This window comes from Trachypithecus francoisi, unplaced genomic scaffold, assembly GCF_009764315.1.
Source record: "Trachypithecus francoisi isolate TF-2019V2 unplaced genomic scaffold, Tfra_2.0 Lachesis_group7, whole genome shotgun sequence".
Lineage (NCBI taxonomy): Eukaryota > Metazoa > Chordata > Mammalia > Primates > Cercopithecidae > Trachypithecus > Trachypithecus francoisi.
Genome location: NW_022681472.1, coordinates 56,115,828 through 56,137,191, shown reverse-complemented (window position 1 = coordinate 56,137,191; position 21,364 = coordinate 56,115,828). Strand labels below are relative to the sequence as shown.

Genomic DNA, 21,364 nt, shown 5'->3' with positions numbered 1-21,364 from the left:
TTGCACCCCCACACCCCAGCCTGGGCAACACAGCAAGATCCTGTCTCAAAAAAAAAAAAATTCTGACATAATAGGGTTAAATAGTACTTTCCCAATCCTGGTATATAAACCCTGAAATAAAATATTAGGGAAGATTTTGCTGAAAAATTTTCCTCAAGCTTTTATCCTCCAGTGTCTTTAAACCTTTGGTATCCATTCTCACTATCAATCAGTAAACAAATATGGACAGAAAAATTCAAACACAGTTGATTATACCTGTGATATGGTGTGCTAACTCACAGCTGTAGATGCATTTTGTTAGTAAGAAGTAGCTCTTATTTACTGAGCAAATGCTTTGTGTCAGGCCCTATTAATAACGGGCTCTAGAAAACTACAGATCTCCAGATCATCTACTTGGCAGATGTCCCCTGTCTGCTCTTTCTTGGCAGTAAAGAAAATGAGGGTTCAACACTAGCTATCTGGACATCATGGCTCAGGAACCTCAGGGCATCTATAAAATGAAGCACAACTTGGGGACACATATGGAGTTTCTAAGCTTTGTGGGAGAAATGGGGCCTCAGCTGGCTTTAAAGCAGAAGGCAAGGGTGAAGTCACATTTATTAAATGCTTACTTACTGTGCTCAAAGTAATAATGTAGGCACTAAGGAATACAAATTTTTTTAACAACTACGATAAAGGCAGAAGGAAGTACCTGCATTACACAGTCATTCATCACTCAACAATGGATACGTTCTGCGAAATTTGTCATTAGGCAATTTTGCTGTTGTGCAAACATCATAGAGTGTGGCTACACAAACCTAGATGGTATATCCTACTACACATCCAGGCTGTATGGTGCAAGCTAATGCTCCTAGGCTACAAACCTATAACAGCATGTTATTGTACTGAATACCGTGGGCAACTGTAACACAATGGTATTTGTGTATCTAAACACAGAAAAGGTATGGTAAGGGTATAGTACAGTAAAAACACAGTAAATTTATAGTATTATAATCTTATGGGATCACTGTCATAGATGTGCTCCACTGTTGACTGGAATACCATTATGAGCACATGACTATATTTATGTTGTGGGGCTTTATTTTATTATTTTAAACATATCAGTCTTACTCTTTAGCCTCATCACATACAGGGTCTACTGTAGAGCTACATGTTATTTAACTTCTTTTTTTTTTTTTTTTTTTTTGAGACAGCGTTTCATTCTGTCACCCAGGCTGGAGTGCAGTGACACCATCACAGCTCACTGCAGCCTCAACCTTCCTGGGCTCAGGGGATCCTCCCACCTCAGCCTCCCAAGCAGTTGGGACTATACACATGCACCACCACAGTTGGCTAATTCTTATATTTTTTGTAAAGATAGGGTTTCGCCATGTTGCCACGGCTGGTCTTGAACTCCTGGGCTCAAGTGATCCACCTGCCTCCCAAAGTGCTGGGATTACAGGAATGACCAACTGCACCTGGCCTTCTTTTTCTTATTAGTTATGTTAACAATGTTTAAGAGGTTACTACAGGTTTACACAGTCAGAATATAGTATTTTATATAGACATCTCCATTTATTTCTGAGAACCTCCTTGTGAGACATTTATTAATACATTTCCCTGCCTCAAACCATGCATGGTGGCTCATGCCTATAATCCCAGCACTTTGGGAGGCTGAGCCAGGAGAATCACTTTAGCCCTGGAGTTTGAGACCAGCCTGGGCAACATAGGGAGACTCCGTCTCTACAAAAAATTTAAAAATTAGCCAGGCATGGTGGTATGCACCTGTGGTTCCAGCTACTCAGTAGGCTAAGGCAGGAGTATTGCTTGAGCTTGGGAGGTCAAGACTGCAGTGAACCATGATTGCACCACTGGACCCCACCCTGGGTGACAGAGCAGGACCCTGTCTCAAAACACAACAAAACAAAAAACCCTTTTACATGTATACGAGTAGGACACAGGAGGTATATAGCAACTTCTTAAGACTATGTAGTTTTAAAGAGGGAGAACATAATTCCAGCACTTTGGGAGGTCAAGGCAGGCAGATCATTTGAGGTCAGGAGTTTGAGACCAGCCAAAGAGGGAGAACAGGGACTTCACTTAAACCTAGGTCTGATTCTAGAATTAATGCTCTTATCTCTCTGCTTTACTGTGAAAGTACACACACAGCTCAAGGTAACCTTGAGAAGAAATGAGTGTAGGCGTCCCCCACCTGTGATGTCCTGCTGGTGATGACTGCTGGAGTCTCCTGCTTGTTTTGAGATCATCTCTGTTGCCGGATGCCAAGCCTGCAGTGGCACAGAAGCAGGCACAGCAGGAATAGGTGACAGCTTCTCCCGCCAATTTGGTCCATCCAGCTCCATTAAAATTCTTGATAGCCTAAAAAGAAAATGAATTTTCTCTGTTGATCATTTAGTTTGCTTTTTATATTACTGAAGGTCAGATTAAAAGTAAAATTTACAAATGCTATGCAAATGTGTACTTCCTTATAGAAAACATGCAATCCTGAGCATTTTCTGTCCACATAAACTGTTTTCAAAAATATTTTTACAAGTTATCATAAATGATGCAACTTAGACTATTTTTTAATCAAAACAAAAAATTAAGACATTTTTAATTTGTTAAAAAAATTTAATGTATACATAATAAAATTTTATTTTTTGAGAAAGTTATAAATATGTTAATAAAACTAAAATTTAGGCCTAGAAGAAATGTCTCCTGTAATATTTAAAATCATTACTAAATTGATAATGTGTTACTCTTGAGAATGATCAGAAGTATTTTAGAATTTCTATGCCCAAACTGTACATTATGATAACCACATTACCAACTACTGTGGTTGACAACAGGTGTACAACACTGGTTGCCAACACTGGTAAGGGCTCGCTGTCATGTGAATAATGCTTTTTCTCAAAACATTTACATGTGGTTAAGATACTCTTTCTTGCTCTGTATTTTTTTCATTTCTATAATTATCAGTTTATTCTTTTGTTTGTTTGTTTTGTTTTTCAGATGGAGTCTCACTCTGTCGCCCAGGCTGGAAAGCAGTGATACAATCTTGGCTCACTGCAACCTCTGCCTCCCGGGTTCAGGCAATTCTCCTGCCTCAGCCCCCCAAGTAGTTGGGATCACAGGCATGCGCTGCCAGGCCCAGTTAATTTTTGTATTTTTAGTAGAGACAGGGTTTTGCCATGTTGGCCAGTCTGGTCTCAAACTCCTGACCTCAGGTGATCTCAGCCTACCAAAGTGCTGAGATTACAGGCATAAGCCACCACACCCAGCCCCATCTATTCTCTTTTCATATGAATAAAGATGAAAAAATAAGATACTAGATTCTACTACAAGAGCTTTTTTATTAATGGCATTTACTGATGGCCATCATAAAATTTAGATTAATATCCTCAGTGATCACTTATTCATTATTTTAAACATACAGAATGTCATAATTAGATTTAAAAACAAAATTAAAAATTATGTCTTTTGAACACATCTGGTTAAAAAGAACTGCTTCATAAGACTGAACTGGTTTACTGGCAATTAGTTAGAATAAAGTCAAGTTAGTTAAATCTAGTCGCATATACTTTTTGTGTGAAAAACTTTTATATTTACATGTAGACAAATGTAATGCACATACTTTCCCTGTAGTTTCTTAGACTTAAATTTCCATAGTGATCTTTTGTTATAATAATTGAATCTTATGCTTTAAGGTAAAAAAAATTTTTTTAATTAATGTATAACCACCCAGAATTGCAGAAGAAAAAGAAGTTTGAGAAAAAATAATTTTCAAGCAAAACTTGTATTACCAGCAGAGAGGAAGGAAGAAGCAGCTGAAAAGAGATGATGTGTTGCCAGGGAATAAATAAGTATATGCAGGGAAATTTAACATATAAGATTCCTGGAGAGGAAGAGAGGAATATGGTTAATGGAAGACAGAAACAAAATAAATACAGATGTTTAAATTAAAAAAAAAAAAGCTGCTGCTGCTTAATTTTCCATAATGAACTGGAATAGATGGAAAAGCAAGCAGAAATATGGGATTCACAAATAAGAAATAGTGAAAAATTTTAAATAGATATTGTATATAAAAATATACATGGCAAAACCAAAGCCTCCTCATCAACAAAATATCAACAAGAACCATTCAATTAAAAAAAAGAGTCTTAAAAGTCAATTACTTTAAATGAACCTTCTTGAGTACATATAATAAATATAATAGTCTTCAAAAAGTTAAACATAGTATTACCCAGCAATTCTACTCCTAGGCATATACGAAAAGGAACTGAAAGTAAGGATGCAAACAAAAATTTGTCCATCAATGTTCACAGCAGCACTGTTCACAATAGCCAAAAGGTGGAAATGACCCAAATGTTCATCAACCAGCGAATGGATAAACAAGATGTGATATGATATATACATGCATATAATGGAATGTTAGCCATAAAAAGCAATGAAGTACTGATCCATGCTATGCCGTGGATGAACCCTGAAGACATGCTAAGTGAAAGAAGCCCGACACAAATGCCATATATGATTCCATTTAGATGAAACATCAGAACAGATAAACCCATAGAGACAGAACACAGATTGTGGTTGCCAGGGGCTAGGGGGAAAGGAAAATGGGGTGTGGCTGCTTACTGGATACAGGGCTTCCTTTTGGGGTGGTGGAAATGTTTTGGAACTAGAAAGAAGTGATGACTGCCCAAGATGGTGAGTGCACAAAATGCCACTGCATTGTGCACCTTAGTTAATTTTATGTACATGAATTCTACCTCAATTTTTTAGAAAAACCATAATGCAAAAAGGTCAGAAATGTCAGTAATCATGGTCTCTCAGACCCATTTCTCCCTTCAACCATTCAGCCTACTATTAATTAGACTTCCTAAAATACCTTTTCATCAGGCCCTCCTCTCTGCCAGATACTTCCAGTGTCTCCCCATTTTCCATTTCACGATAACTTCTAACACTGTGAGAAGATCTTACTTTCTCCAGCCCTACCTTGAAAACTACCAAGCCGAGGATGGGGCAAATTAAAAGCAACAAGCAATGCCCCAAAGCAAAGGAGTGAACCCTGTCCTCTCTGTTTGAAAATGCACTCATTTTTATTGAGGATGTCTGCCGGACACGAGTGAACCCTGTCTTCTCTGTTGGAAAATGCACTCATTTTTATTGAGGATGTCTGCCGGACACGAGTGAACCCTGTCTTCTCTGTTGGAAAATGCACTCATTTTTATTGAGGATGTCTGCCGGACACAGACATAGGGGCAGTGCAGCAACAAAGATGAAAAAACACAATTTCTGACCTCAGGGAACACCTGCTAGAGCCACAGGAAAAGAATTTTACACAGAGAGACAGCAAACTTAAAAACAATATGGAAGCTGGGTAAAAAAAGAGGGCCCAGTGTTATGGGGGCACTGAGAAAGGGAACCTAAGGCGCACCTATGGAGTAGGGAGACAGTAGATTAGGGAAAGTAGTTTCCTAGAGGAGGCAAGTCCTTTCCTGATAGATGAGAAGGAATTCAAAGACAAAAAGGAGAAAGGGCCTGCAGGCACATAAAAGGAGGCAGCAGATGGCGCCCTGTGGGGTGGCTGTGCAGGGCCAGGTGACACTGCCTGATCAAGGCCAAGGAGGCTCAAGGTCAAGGAGACTGTGGGTGCCAGAGGTTCAGTCTCATCTCACCCCATCACAGATAATGGATGTATGTCCCTTTCTTCTAGGCAGGCTGGGATCAGACAGGTTCCCTGTGACTACCAAGAGAGCGGTTGTCAGCTCTGCCTATGTATCTTTCCAGCAGGGCTGGGACCACATGGGAAGGTAAGGTCTGATTTTAAAACTTACCTTGAATGACTATTCTCATTTTCGACAATTTTGTTTAAGGTCTCTTCACGTTCTCTCAGCATCCTTCAAAGCCCCCTCAAGTGCTCTCTCCACAAGTTCAGCCCATACAGACACAGGTGGCGTGGTCGCTCTGTGATCCCTTCCCCCAGCCTGGGGATAAACTGCTGTACACTGTTTCTACCCAGCTATATTCTAGTGTGCTTAAAGACGGAGATCATGTCATTTTTTCCCTTTTTTTCTTTTTTGAGGGGAGCAGGCCGTGGTCCACTAGACCAGCACAGGATACAGTGTAACATATAAATATTTCAGATGTTACACTTTAAGCAAATGGGATCAGAAAACATCATACATAACTAGAAATGTTATCCAACTAGTAATTTTTCAAATTTCACTGGAAAGCAATTGATGAAGTCTGGAAGTTTTTACCTTCCCATTCTCATGCTGGGGGTAAATAGGTCATAATATAAATTAAATCCAAATTATTTGCTATTTCACCATTATAAATTACTACTCATCCTAGATAAGTGTCTATTTACAAGGGCATATGACAGAAATATCTGGCAGGCTCATGAAGATATCTGTTTTCCTCAGGAGAAACAACAGATATGTTTCCACTGTCAGATATGGTGCCAATGAACACCTGCAAATCCTGTGGGAGGAGAGGATTCAACACAGCAGTTTTCACCACATTTTTGGATCTTATTCTACAGCTAGTACTGATTGATTTACTTATTTAATTTTAATTTTTTTTTTTTTTGAGATGGAATCTTGCTCTGTTGTCCAGGTTGGAATGCAGTGGTGTGATCTCAGCTTACTGCAGTCTCCACAGCCTGGGTTCAAGCAATTCTCCTGCCTCCTGAGTAGCTGGGATTACAGGCGCCTGCCACTACACCCAGCTAATTTTTGTATTTTTAGTTGAGATGAAGTTTCGCCATGTTGGCCAGGCTGGTCTCAAACTCCTGACCTCAAGTGATCTGCCCGCCTTGGCCTCCCAAAGTGCTAGGATTACAGGCATCAGCCACCGTACCCAGCTACTAGTACTGATTTTATGATATCAATGTAAATACCTTCTTATCACCACATATATTTAAGTAGCACATATGAGTTATATCCTGTGTTACTAAGACCAAAAAAAATATATATATATATATATATAGATTGAGCAGTAATAAATAGATCAGAAAACAAATACAAAGGCATTATAGCACAACTCAGAATGTATTAAGGGAGAGTCAGAAATTAAGTTAAGGAAGAGAACCATTTGATGTAATGGAGTAAAAGAAGGCAATCACTGAGGTGATAAAAGTAACTGAGAACACAGCTACACTTTGACATGTTCTTGAAGGAGGGGAAGGGAAAAACCGTACAAAACAAGTAGATTTTAGGTAGCTGCCTCAGATTAATTACCTGTTAACACTGTCATTTGCTAGCTGGAGTCCACAGTCTATCTGCAACACTGTTTTATAATCCACATAAGCTTTCCCATACTGCTCTAGAATTTCACAGGCCATTGCCCGCCGCAGAAGAGGTTTCATTGAGAATGGATGAAGTTCCAGAGCCCTAAAGAAGACAAGAATATTATATACCATTTGTTTTGAAAAATGGTCTTTCGGTTATACTTCAGTGAATAGATACTGCGTACTGAACTCTCAAATATGTACACATCCGAGACTTCGTCTTGGGAACCAGGCAACATGCCAGAAAGGCAAATCCAGAGTAAGACAGCAATCACATTTGTGTTCCTTTCTTTCAAACCAGTAGCAAAGCACTCTGCATTTACTCTTTCCCACTGAGGCGGGAGCTCCCTGGCAGCATGCCCTGGCATCCCCAGTCCCCTAACAGAGCAGCATGGCACAAGGCACAGAGCAGGGTTTCAACACATTCTTGTCGTTGACAGATTAAAAAGAAAATTCTTATTTGCATCTATGTATTTAATAATAAAGTACAGAACCATAAAAGTTGCATCACATTTTGAAAATCGGCACTCTAAAACTTATTAGTTTATTATGATTCACTTGCTGCAAACGGGCTTCAAAAACAGACCAAAAGGGAATCAAGGAACTAAACATACAATGATTTCTTCTAAGTCATGAATTTTCATCTTGCATGTTTTAGTCTATGAAGTGTTTCCAGTATCACTAAAGATGTACCTCATGGTTGTTTTTTGGTTTTGTTTGAAGTGTTTAAAGCTACTTCAGCATTTAACGTACTTCATTATATTCTGAAGTAAAACAGTAAAAAAACTGTACATATAATCCTCGATTTACAATATGGTTATGTCCCAATAATCCCATGGTAAACTGAAAATATGTTTAAGTCAAAAGGCAGCACAGAGTCTTTGGTTAAAGAATCACCAGTGCTTAAAGACTGAAACCTTGTGGTTGTGTATCCCTTTCACACCATGGTAAAGTTAAAAAACCATAAGTTGAACCACTGTAAGTTAAGGACCATCTGTATTTATGAATGAAAACTATAGTACTCTTGGTTTTAACAAAATCAACAGAAGCTGCAAAGAAGTCCTCCATTCAGAGATCCTATGAAGAGCCTCCTTTCTATATAACCTACTAACTAGCATCTGCACCAGACTGTCTACATTGAAGATTCTGGATTTATTCTTTCAGCTCATGCTATACGCAATTAATATATCAAGTAGTTAACTTTCCAGGAAAGCATGAGCATGGAAAATAACTTGTTTTTTTTCCAATAGTCTTAGAAATCTGCTCTTTATTCCTGTCTACAATGATTCAGCAATGAGGAAACATTGACAGAGTATCTGCTATGTGCTAATCACTGTAGACTTCCCCATCTAATCTCACAACAAACCTGTCGGGTAAATATTAATATGTTCATTATGTGGGTGAAGAAACAGAAACATGAGGAGTGATGTGCCCACAGGTCAGTTCTTTCTAAGGGAGCTTCGTGAAGGCAAGGGCATCGCCTGTCCTGAGCACCGCTATATTCCTAGTCCTAGATCAACACCTGGGTCATGAGAGGCACTTGGCAAACTTCTCCGTGAGCCCTCAAGAGCCTATACTCTGCCTAACGCAGTACACACAGAAACACTGCAAATGAAGGAACTCTCAGTCATCTGCCACTCAGACCACTCCCCACATCATACAGATACTCAGCTGCACTTATGGGAGCCCTTCTGGCATATCATAGAAATTATTCTAGAAATGCTGTCAAACTTAACCTGCTTCACTTCTCTGAAAAAATAACCAATTTCACTCTGCCTAGGTGTTAGGATTGTGATTGATTTTAATGATCATCTTTGTGCTGTGCTAGTTTTTTCTTAAGTTTTCTATAATAAGTAATTGGTGTTTTTTTAAACAGTAAATGTTATTTAAAATATAAAACTAAAATCAAGTAAACATATAGACACTAGACAATAGATTCGTGGGTATCAGGATTCAACACTAGACAATAGATTCGTGGGTATCAGGATCTGTCACCTGTACCACTGCCTTAAATGTAGTTTAGTTTATTGTTTAGGTAATATTAACTTTATGAGCAGAGTCACAACCATGCGACTACCTTCACTTCACAGAAGACTTCCAGTGACCAAGGTGCCATTTATCTATTCAAGATGGCCTTAAGCCAAGCTTGGGATCTAAAATTGATGAGATGATGTATTTAATTTTTAGCACTTTCTGCCCAGTAAATGCAAGATTTTTTTCTTTAACCACAATCCTGCAAATGAATATGAACTTATTAATGGAAATTCCATTAAGGAAAAAAAACACCCATGCATAAAAGTAAGCACAGAGAACTTTTGAAGCAGAGCTTACAAAAGAGGCTATCTAATCAAGGTAACACGGTTAAGACTCTAAAGAATCTTCTAATTTCAAGACTGTTAGAGTAGCAAAGATAAGAAAAAGCAGAGAACTGGCCAGGCATGGTGGCTCAAGCCTATATGTAATCCCAGAACTTTGGGAGGCTGAGGCTGGTAGACCACTTGAGGCCAGGAGTTCAAGACCAGCCTGGCCAAGACGGTAAAACCCTGTTTCTACTAAAAAAAAAAAAAAGTACAAAAATTAGCTCAGTGAGGTGGTGCACACCTCTAATCCCAGCTACTTGGGAGGCTGAGGTACAAGAATCGCTTGAACCCAGGAGGTCCAGAGGCTGCAATGAGCCGAGATCATGCCATCACACTCCAACCTGGGTGACAGAGAGAGACCCTGTCTCAAAAAAAAAAAAAAGAAGAAAAAGAAAAAGAAAGAAAAGAAAAAAGAAAAAGCAGAGAATTACTAGGCAACATTCATTTGTATTTAGTCTGTTGAAATGTCCTCAATGGAAAGTCACCAAAAGACTTTTGGTGTGGTTGAGATAAATCAGAAAGGTTCTGATAGATAAGAAGAGTGAAGTTTTTTCTTTCTCAGTGTTTGACTCCTGATACCACTTATCTGGTAATAAGAACTTTTGGGCCAGGCGCAGTGGCTCATCCCTGTAATCCCAGCACTTTGGGAGGCCAAGCCAGGTGGATCACTTGAGGTCAGGAGTTCAAGACCAGCCTGGCCTGCAGCGTGGTGAAACCCCTTCTCTACAAGAAATATGAAAAATTAGCCAGGCGCGGTGGCAAGTGCCTGTAATCCCAGCTACTCAGGAGGTTGAGGAAGGAGAATCACTTGAACCCGGGAGGCAGAGATTGCAATGAGCCGAGATCGCGCCACTGGACTCCAGCCTGGGGGACAGAGCAAGACTCAGTCTCAAACAAACAAACAAACAAACACTCATGGAACTCTCCAAAGAGCAAAAGATAATTAACTGAAAAACAAAAAACAAAACAAAACAAAACAAAAAAACACAAAAACTCCCTTTAACATGTATGCAATCTATTTGAATATAGTCACTTGAGCTAAAAAGATGTTCACAAAAGCAGAGTGGCTTCTCTGGCCTTAAACAAGATTGAGAATCACTGCTTTAGTGTAAAATCACCCCTGCTGGGCCTCATCTCCATTTCTCTTACATTGGGATTGGTAGGCCAGCTATCAAAGAAAACATCTGAGTAGATCGGTCTCTACGGAGGTCAGCACCAACCAGCAAGGCCAGGTTCCTTGCCTAGAAAACAGCTCTTAAGTTAGTTAGCACAACCTACCTAAACCAACGTCCACTTCCCTCTCAGGCGAGCCATCTCCTGCCCTCCCCTAGGACAAGCCCCCACTCTAGCTTCCCTGGACACCATGGCTGGAGTCCCATCCTTGACTTTCTCCTGTGTCTACACTGAAATGCAGCCAATTTTAGCCAGTAAATGTTCATCGCCTTAGAGGATCTCAGGTAAGGACAACACAAATCCACTCTTCTGCAGCAGCTCTAATGTTAGGGGTCTCAAGTTTTAACTAAAGTGTCCTAACCTCCCTCACTGTGGAAAGGCCTAAAACAAGTCTGAAGGGTTATGTATTAGAACCAGACACTTGAGTTCAAAGGATGTTGGCTGCAAATCACCACGGGCTTTGTATCCAACAAATCCACATGGTCTGGTCTGTTAAGAGCACTGGTAAAAGCCCTTAACAACTAGCTCTCTGGGTAAAGAAAAAAGAGGGGTGGGAAGCCCAGATTTGTGGCATTTGCTAATTTCATGGTATTAAATGGTATCCCACCATGGCAGATTTCAAAATATCAACTTGACATCAATCAGCTCACAAAATCCTGGAAAATGTAATAATTAGCAAGTATGAGCCAACACAACTGAGGATGCGGTCTCATGTCAGGCCAAAGAGAATATAAGTATTACTCACTTCAAATTTAGATATGTAAAACTGGCAAAAAAAAATCCAAGTGCCTCAAGGCCTTCTTTTTAAACTTAGGCACAGATACTAGCAAGCTTTACCCGTATTCAATAAACTGATACAGTCAATGAAAACAATAATAAATTACTCACCTTGTAAACAGTGTCCACATAATTTACTGTTCAAACTAGAGTTTCTGAGAGTATTATATGAGACAACATGGGTAAACCAGAGTTGTGTTAGTCAAACTAGGACATGACTTCTTCTTTTGGGCTTCTTATTACTTAATGGTGGAAAACAATGTTTTATTTATGTAGATATTTACCATCCAGGCAGGTAACTTATTGAGTACCATGGGTGACTAATATGCTTCGAGGGGTACAAAGCTGTGTAAGACACGGTTCCTCAGAGGCTACCAGAGGCTGGGAAGGGTAGGGGGAAGTGGGGGACAGGCAGAGATTTGTTAAAGGATACAAAATTACAGCTAGATAGGAGGCACAAGTTCTAGTATTCTATAGCACTGTAGGATGACTGTAGTTAACAATGATAGTTTCATATATATGTATACATATGTATATGTATACGTGTATATATGTGTATCTATACGTGTATATATATATGTATATATACATGTATACATGTACTTCATATATATGGATCTGTGGATATATATGGATAATTTCATATATATATGGAGAAGTTATCAGGCTTCTCCAGTGGTCTAGGAGTAATATGAAAAGAGCACGAATTAGGGCGGTAGCAGTGGAAATGAAAAAAGTTTGCACAATCTTCTATAACTCTCTTCATATATACACATACATATACACATATATACATAAATATACATACACATGTATGTGTATATACATATATACACATATATGTATATATATAAATATGTGTGTGTATATATATGTAAAGTTTACAGTAGAGTCTCTTGTCTGTTGCCCAGGCTGGAGTGCAGTCGTGGGATCTCGGCTCACTGCAACGATGTCTGCCTCCCAGGTTCAAGCGATTCTCCTGCTTCAGCATCCCGAGTAGCTGGGACTACAAGGGTGTGCTACCACACCCAGCTAATTTTTGTATTTTTAGTAGAGACCAGGTTTCATCATGTTGGCCAGGACGGTCTCAAACTGACCTGAAGCAATCTGCCCACCTGGGCCTCCCAAAATGCTGGGATTACAAGCGTGAGCCACTGCACCTGGCCACATCATATATATTGAAGCATCACTCGGTACCCCATAAATATGTACAGTGCTTAGTTGTCTATTAAAAAAAGAAAAGACATGGTTCCTAACCTCAATGTGTTTAAACCCCCTTCAGTGGATAACAGGACTTAGAGGTGTGACCAAGTGTCAGTGTAGGTGTTACAGACCTGCAGATGACCAGGAAGTCTGGGGCACCCAAGAAGGTAGAGAGAAGGGGTAGCTGAGCAAGAACTTCAGAAGCTAAGATATGCAAAGTGCATTACCACCATTAGGGGCAACCTGGGCAAGGGCTCAGAGAACAGGGTGGGCGAGAGTAAGCAAGTGGTCCAGTAGACCAAATGGAAGCAGAAACTTGCTTGGAGGCAGTGTGGTGACAGAGAAGTTTACAGTTATTTCGAAGCCAATACTGAGCCATTAAAGGCCTGATGGAAACAATCTGAACAAAGTAATGTTTCAGGAGAGTTATTCTGATGCCGCAATGGATTGGAATTAGTTATCAGGTTTCTCCAGTAGTCTAGGAGTGATATGAAAAGAGCACGAATTAGGCAGTAGCAGTGGAAATGAAAAAAGTTTGCACAGTCTTCTATGACTCTCTTCATATACATGAGATAATTTCTGATTTTTATGCGTCAATCAATTAACATACCATAAAGCTCTTAAGAAATTAGATCCTTAGGCAGAAAATTTAGGATCTTGGATATTGCATTCACCACAATGAAATTATAACAATCTCTTGACAAACCTGAAAACGTGCAGTTTACCTGTTACAATCTTGAATGCAGCCACTGCAGTTTCCTTCTTTTAGGTAACATGCTGCTCTATTTGAATATAAGATACTTAGATCATCTGCAATTTCACTTCCTAAAAATCACATTTAATTAAATACAGTTAAAATCCATTAGCAAGATCACAGTTCACCAGAATTACAAGACGGCCGAGGTCTCCGGTGGGGTGGCACTGCAGTCCTACAGACTGATCATGCAGAACTCCGCGGAGCTGCTACCCGCAATAGCCACCAAGGGAAAGCCCGGCGGGGACGGAGGCAAATGTGCCTGGCCGGGAACATGCCCGCATTCCAAGGTGCTGCTCACTGAGGTCAGGTGGCACGGCGCTCTTAGTCACCTGGGAGGAATGCAGCGATGCCGGCGCCTGTCATTCAGGAGGCGGCAGCGCCTCTCCCACGGGGCCCCTGGGGGTCGGGTGAATCGCAGCGCCAGGGGCCCGGGAAGCGGCGGGGCGCGGCGCACCTACCTGCCGGCTCCAGGAGCGCGATTGCCGCCGAGTACTTGCCGGCCGCCTCGGCGAACTGCCCGCTTCGGAACAGCTCGTTGCCCTGGCTCTTCAGGCCGGCGGGGCTAAGCGGGGCGGCGGGGTTCTCCGCGCCCAGCCCGCCGCCTGGATGCCCGGTGGCGCCACCGCCGGCCGCCGCGGCCGCCGCCGCAGAGGCCCGCCGCGGGCTCCGCTTGTCCGCGCCCGCCGCCGGGGTCTGGCCCCGCCGCGGCGCGCCCCTTGCCGGCCGCTTGCCACTCTCGGCTTTGCCAGTCAGCTTCTTCTGGATGTTGCCCATGGCGCACGGCTGGGCGGCACGCGCGGCTCCCGCCGGCTCCGCGGGCTCTGTGGGGAAGTGGATGCGGGAAGTGAGGATTTGCATCACTGGGAACAGCTGCCGCGGAGGCCGCGGGGGCGCCCAGCGCGGAGGGCGGGCTCTGGGGAAGCCGGGTCGGGCACCGCCCCTGCGGGCGGAGCTGGTGCTGGAAGACCTCTGCCGCCCGTCCGCCCAGTCTGCGCCCTCGGGGCCTCTGCGGCTTCCTGAAGACTCGGCTCCCGTGCTCCAGCCAGAAACCTACCCTGTCTAACTATTTAAGCGCTGAAGGGCCTGTGGCTGAAAACCGGCACCTCAGAGCCATCCCCTTCGTCAAGCCCACCTGTCCAGTTAGAGCTTACAAAATACGTACTTTTTTGAATGGAGTTGCAAAAACTTGAATACAATTATAGTACCTAACACGGAGGCACCTTTCCTTATTTTAAAATATTAGGAGAAAAAGCTTTGAAAGAAAAATAAAGGGTAAGTGATTTTTAAGTCATTTTAAAAGTGAATTTAGCAAAAAAGTCACAAATTAGGCACCTAGTTTTTAAGCTTAAAAGGGAGCCTTAAAAACAGTAAATTTTCCATCCCATTGCCTTATTCAAACTAAAAATTTCTTTGATTTTGATTAGGAGTTCGGGTATTAATAGCTTTAATATTTGTTGAATCTATTTTTAAATATGAAAAGGATGTATAAATATTTAATTTATGGTGTCTTATCAATATTTAAAACAAAGCAATTAATCATTTCAAAGCACTGTTAAAACGTACTTAAATATAGAGATTTCCAAGCTTTCTCTTTTAACTCTTATCTGATTCTTAATGGATATATTTTCCATTCTCTTTCATGAATGGTAAAGCCAAAATTTTAAGCATACAGACAGAGGAAATAGAAAAGCACAATTATTTAAGTGAAAATCAGTGGGTGATCACCTTAAGACAAGTATCAAGTATAAAAACACATTAATAAATACTGTTTCCTATACAGCAGAATGACATTCAATTTGGATCACCAGCCAAAGGGATCTTAATGAAAACAATAAAAAATATTTTGCTATAAAGATAAGTCTGCAGATTAAACCCAGCAGGGTTATTAGAGTAAGGCTCCAGTTTTCATCTGGTTTCTGTTAGTCAGGTTCTCCACCAGGAACTGGGTGAAAGCACAAAAGTCAGGGTCGGCAGAAACAATGGTCAGCTTGGTATTACTTTCCACCCCTTTGTACAGTATCCCCTCAGGTCTGACCAATACTATCACGGCAGTTCATTTAGAACTAATATGGGTCACAGTAATCCTAATACCAAGTATTATCATTCCCACTTTACAAATGAGGCAACAGAGAAACAAGGAAGAAGCTAAGGAATGCACTCTAGTACACAGAGCTAGAAGCCAGCATAACTCGGATTTGTTTTTATTTTTATTATTTTTATGTATTTATTTTGACACAGGGTCTTGCTCTGCTGCTCAGGGTGGAGTGCAATGGGGCCATCATAGCTCACTGCAGCCTTGACCTCTGTGGCAGGCAATCCTCCCCTTAGCTTCCAGAGTAGCTGGGACGACAGGCGAGAGCCAGCCACGATGTCTGGCTAATTTTTAAAATTTTTTATACAGATGAGGTCTTGCTGTGTTGTCCAGGATGGTCTCAAAGTCCTGGTCTCAAGCAGTCCTCTCTCCTTGGCCTCCCAAAGTGCTGGCATTGCAGGCATAAGCCACTGTGCCCAGCCATAACCCAGATTTGAACGGAATGCAAAGCATTCTTTCCTTAAGACTGAAATGGCCCTGAACAACTCTAATAGTCTCTGGACAGGTAAAGAGAGGCCCAAACATGAAAGACTTGTGAGTTCTGTTGGGTATTGGGATACCCATGGGACAATGCAGTGGAGCTGTTCAGGGGGTGGCTCCACATGTAGATCAGAGAAGTGGCCTTATCCAGAGACAGTGACTTGGGAGTTACTAATATATAAAAGTTTGGGGCCAGGCACGGTGGCTCATGCCTGTAATCCCAGCACTTTAGGAAGCTGAGGCAAGCGGATCACGAGTTCAGCAGTTCGAGACCACCCTGGCCAACATGGTGAAACCCTGTTCCTACTAAAAATACAAAAATTAGCTGGGCATGGTATCGGGTGCCTGTAATCCCAGCTACTCAAGAGGCTGAGGCAGGAGAATCGTTTGGACCCCAAGAGGTGGAGGTTGCAGTGAGCCAGGATTACACCATTGCACTCCACCCTGGGCGACAAGGCAAAACTCCATCTCAAAAAAAAAAAAAGTGTGGATGTGGAACTGGGCAAGGTGGCTTACTCCTGTAATCCCAGCATTCTGGCAGGCTGAGGCAGGATGACTGCTTGAGGCCACTAGTTTGAAGCAAACCTGGGCAACATAGCAAGACTCCATCTCTACAAAAAATAAAAATAAAAGTTTGGATGTGGATGGGATCACTCAAAGGCTCACAAGGATCCCTGAGATATACTAACACTTAAAGGATGAACAGAGGAAAAATCTACAGTGTAGGCACAGAAATGCCTAGAAATGAAAGAAAAAAACAGGAGCGCATACTGCCTCAGAAACATCGAGAATAGTTTGGGAAGAAAGGAGTCAACAATAACAACTATCAAAGGAATGAATGGCCAACAGTGTAGCCTCAAGTAGGGTAGTGTGAGCAGTTGATAGACCAAAAATCCTCAGCAAAATACTAGCAAACAGATTCAACAGCATACTAAATGGATTATACCCCATGGCCAAGTGGGATTTATCCCAGGAATACAAAGGTAGTTCAGCATTAGAAAATCAATCAATGCCAACACACCTCATTAACAGAAAAAGTGAAGAACTGCATACATGATCCCACAATTGATGCTGAAAAGGCATGACAAAATCCAACATGCTTTCATGATTAAAAAAAAAAAACTCAGAAAACTAGGAATAGAAGTGAAATTCTTCAACATAATAAGGTATATTTATGAAAAACCCAGAGCCAACATCACATTCAAAGATAAAAGTAATGAAAGCTTTCCCCTAAACATCATCAACAAGACAAGGATGCCCATTTTCACCACGGCTATTCAACACTGTACTAAAAGTTGTAGACTGATCAATTAGGCACTAAAATGAAATAAAAGGCATCCAAATTGGAAAGAAAATAAAACTATCTCTATTCATAATTATATGATCCTATTTATATTTTTAAAAAAAGAATCCACCCCTCTTCACCACCCCCACCAAAAAAAAAAAAAAACTACAGCAATAAACAAATTCAGCTAAGTTGTAGGGTATAAGATCAACAAGCCAAAATCAATGTTTCTATACACTAGCAATCAACAGAGCAAAAAGGAAATCAAGGAAACAATTATATTTATAATAGCATCCAAAAGAATAAAATATCTAGGAATAAATTTAACCAAGGAGATAAAAGTATTACTTTAAGAAATTTTTAAAAAGGCTTGAATAAATGGAAATATATCCTGTAGGCCGGGCGCGGTGGCTCAAGCCTGTAATCCCAGCACTTTGGGAGGCTGAGACGGGCGAATCACGAGGTCAGGAGATCGAGACCATCCTGGCTAATACGGTGAAACCCCGTCTCTACTTAAAAATACAAAAAACTAGCCGGGCGACGAGGCGGGCGCCTGTAGTCCCAGCTACTCGGGAGGCTGAGGCAGGAGAATGGCGTAAACCCGGGAGGCGGAGCTTGCAGTGAGCTGAGATCCGGCCACTGCACTCCAGTCTGGGTGGCAGAGCAAGACTCCGTCTCAAAAAGAAAAAAAAAAAAAGGAAATATATCCTGTAATCATGGATAGGAAGACTTGTTGTTATTAAGGTTAAAATATCAGTACTACTCAAGGCAACCTACAGATGCAACACAATCCTATCAAAACTTTTTGCAGAAATGGAAAAGACAATTCTTAAATTCATACAAAATTGAAAGGAATTCAGAATAGCCAAAAAGATCCTGAAAAAATAAAGTAAAATCAAAGGACTCTCTTTTCTCTCTTTTTTTTTTAGACAGGGTCTCACTTTAATGATATATTAGTCAGGGTTCTCTCTAGAGGGACAGAATTAATAGGATATATATATGTAAAGGGGAGTTTATTCAGTATTAACTTACACAATCACAAGGTCCCACAATAGGCTGTCTGCAAGCTTGGGGAGCGTGGAGAGCCAGACCAAGTCTCGAAACAGAAGAACTGGGAGTGTGATGTGATGTTCGAGGGCAGGAAGCACCCAGCACGGAAGAAAGATGTAGGCTGGGAGGGCAGTCTCTCCTTTTCATGTTTTTCTGCCTGCTTTATATTCGCTGGCAGCTGATTAGATTGTGCCCACCAGATTAAGGGTGGATCTGCCTTACCCAGCCTATTGACTTAAATATTAATCTCTTTTGGCAACACCCTCACAGACACACCCAGGATCAATACTTTGTATCCTTCAATTCAATCAAGTTGACACTCAGTATTAACCGTAACAACCACCCCTTGTCAACCTGAATCCATATACATTTCCCGAGATTATACATAATCTTCAAATAAAGACAATAATAAGGTCATAATTATACCTAACATAATACAACTGTCCTTTGTACAACCAGAAATGCGCCAATCCCCAACCCAAATACTATAACATAAAGTGAATAATACTTAAATGCTGATATGAAGTCAATCTTATGTCACATGATAAAGGAAAAAGGAAATAAAATGAAGACTTTTTTTAGTACAAATGTATACCTGCACAAACATGTTTTTAACAAAAGGAGAGAATACTCATGACAATTACAGTCCCCATTTCTGCAGCTGGTCACGTGGTCATAGCTGGTATTGATGACTACCTTCTTCTACTACCCATTCTGTATTCCCTTTGCCTTCAGTAAGCACCTCAGCAGGCCGTGGTTTTTTTTCTGATGGAGTGCCCCAAACCTTCATTCCTGAAGGGTCTGGGCCATTTGTAGTCCTGGCTGGATTGGGTTGTTGCAGTTTCCCATTGACCTTAATCAGAGGACATAGTAATACTAAGAGACGCCCTCATGGATCTCCTGCATTCCATTCACACTCTTCCTTACCTCCATTGTGGAGTAGACTGATTTCATCTTGAGAGTCCAGGTCAATCACCCCAGCCAACACTGTGACTCCATTCTTAGCCGGTTGACTTAAAGGTAGGAGGAGCCCGAAGTGTCCAGGTGGCAATCTTAACTTCCAGTTTAATGGGATCATTGTGTCTCCTGGTGGCAGCATTCCTCCCTCTGGAACTAAGACCTCTAGGCCAGCAGAATGTAATGTCACAGGAACAGGAAGCAAAAATTTTGCTAGTGGATTGCTAGGGGTGATGGTGAGTGGTACCACTTCCGAAACTCCCACCCCTTGATTCCTGGACCCACGAATCCTGACTATGGGAGGAAGAGTACCATATATTGGACACTGATTCAGAGCATATATGGCCTTCTGGAGAACTTTGCCCCAGCCCTGCAAAGTATTGTCACCTAGTTGATGTTGTAATTGTGACTTCAAAAGGCCATTCCACCATTCTATCAATTCAGCTGCTTCAGGATGATGGAGAACATGGTAAGACCAGTAAATTCCATGAGCATGAGCCCACTGCCAAACTTCTTTAGGCATAAAGTGAGTGCCTTGGTCAGAGGCAATGCTGTGTGGAATACCATGATGGTGGAGAAGGCATTCCATGAGTCCATGGAGGGTAGTCCTGGCAAAAGCACTGGGTGCTTCTTCCAAGTCCCTGACCATCCAGCCAAACCATTGGCTACAACCCATGGATCAGTATATAATCACACATCTGGCCATTTCTCCTTCCATGCAAAGTGTACAACCAGGTGCAGCGTTTGAAGTTCTGCCCACTGGGAAGATTTCCCTTCACTGCCATCCTTCAGGGATGTCCTAGAAAGGGGCTGTAGTGCCACGGCTGTCCACTTTTGGATGGTGCCTGCATATCGTGCAGAACCATCTGTGAACCAGGCCCTAGTCTTCTCTTCCTCTGTCAACTGATCACAGGAAACTCCCCAGGAGGCCATCAGTGCAGGCTAGGGGAGAGAAGGCAGGGTGGCAGGAGTGGAGACTATGGGCATTTGAGCCACTTCCTCATGTAACTTATTTGTGCCTTCAGAACTTGCTTGAGCCTGATCACATACAGGCCACTTCCATTTGATGATGGAAGGCTGCTATGTACAACCCACCTGGTAGCTAGATGGGTCAGAAAGCACTCAGTTCATGATAGGCAGTTCAGGTCACATGGTTACTTGATGACCCATAGTCAAATGTTCAGTTTCCACCAAAGCTCAGTAACAGGCCAAGAGCTGTCTCTCAAGAGGAGAGTAGTTACCTGCAGAAGATGGCAGGGCCTTGCTCCAAAATCCTAGAGGCCTCCACTGTGATTCATCTATGGGGGCCTGCCAAAGGCTCCAAACAGCATCCCTATCTGCCACTGACACCTCAAGCACCGCTGGATCTGCTGGGTCATATGGCCCAAGGAGCAGAGCAGCTTGCACAGCAGCCTGGGCCTGTGGCAGAACCTTTTCCTGTTCTCAACCCTGCTCAAAATCGGCCGCCTTTCAGGTCACTTGATAAATGGGCTGGAGTAACATACTCAAATGAGGAATGTGTTGCTTCCAAAATCCAAATAGGCCCACTAGGCATTGTGTCTCTTTCTTGGTTGTAGGAGGGGCCAAAGGCCCCTTCACCTTGGAAGGAATATCTCAACAGGCCCCACACCACTGGACCCCTAGAAATTTTACTGAGGTAGAAGGTCCCTGAATTTTAGTCAGATTTATTTCCCATCCTCTTGCACACAAATGTCTCACCAATAAGTCCAGTGTGTTTGCTACTTCTTGCTCACTGGATGCAATCAGCATAATGTCATCAATGTAATGGACCAGTGTGATATCCTGCCAAAGCAAAAAGCAATCAAGGCCTCTCTGAATAAGATTATGACACAAAGCCAGAGAGTTGATATACCCCTGAGGTAGGACAGTAAAGTTATATTGCTGGCCTTGCCAGCTGAAGGCAGATTGCTTCTGGTGGACCTTATGAACAAGAATA

General features: G+C 41.8%; 1 protein-coding gene and 1 long non-coding RNA gene across 5 annotated transcripts in view; one reads left to right on the top strand and one right to left on the bottom strand.

Annotated features, from left to right (window-relative positions):
• Positions 1 to 21,364, bottom strand: part of SPAG1 (sperm associated antigen 1) — an 86,509-nt gene that overhangs the window by 13,621 nt on the left and 51,524 nt on the right. For all 4 annotated transcript variants that reach the window (XM_033202982.1, XM_033202984.1, XM_033202981.1 and 1 more), the window contains 4 exons: positions 14,002 to 14,364; positions 13,512 to 13,611; positions 7,224 to 7,376; positions 2,192 to 2,358 (listed from right to left, as the gene is read on the bottom strand). In XM_033202982.1, coding sequence (XP_033058873.1) covers positions 2,192 to 2,358; positions 7,224 to 7,376; positions 13,512 to 13,611; positions 14,002 to 14,364 — 783 coding nt within the window. The remainder of the gene's footprint in view (positions 1 to 2,191; positions 2,359 to 7,223; positions 7,377 to 13,511; positions 13,612 to 14,001; positions 14,365 to 21,364) is intronic.
• The window catches only part of LOC117079271, a 48,776-nt gene that overhangs the window by 2,707 nt on the left and 24,705 nt on the right, over positions 1 to 21,364 (top strand). The window contains exon 2 of the long non-coding RNA XR_004435347.1: positions 5,696 to 5,792. This is a non-coding gene — a long non-coding RNA (uncharacterized LOC117079271). The remainder of the gene's footprint in view (positions 1 to 5,695; positions 5,793 to 21,364) is intronic.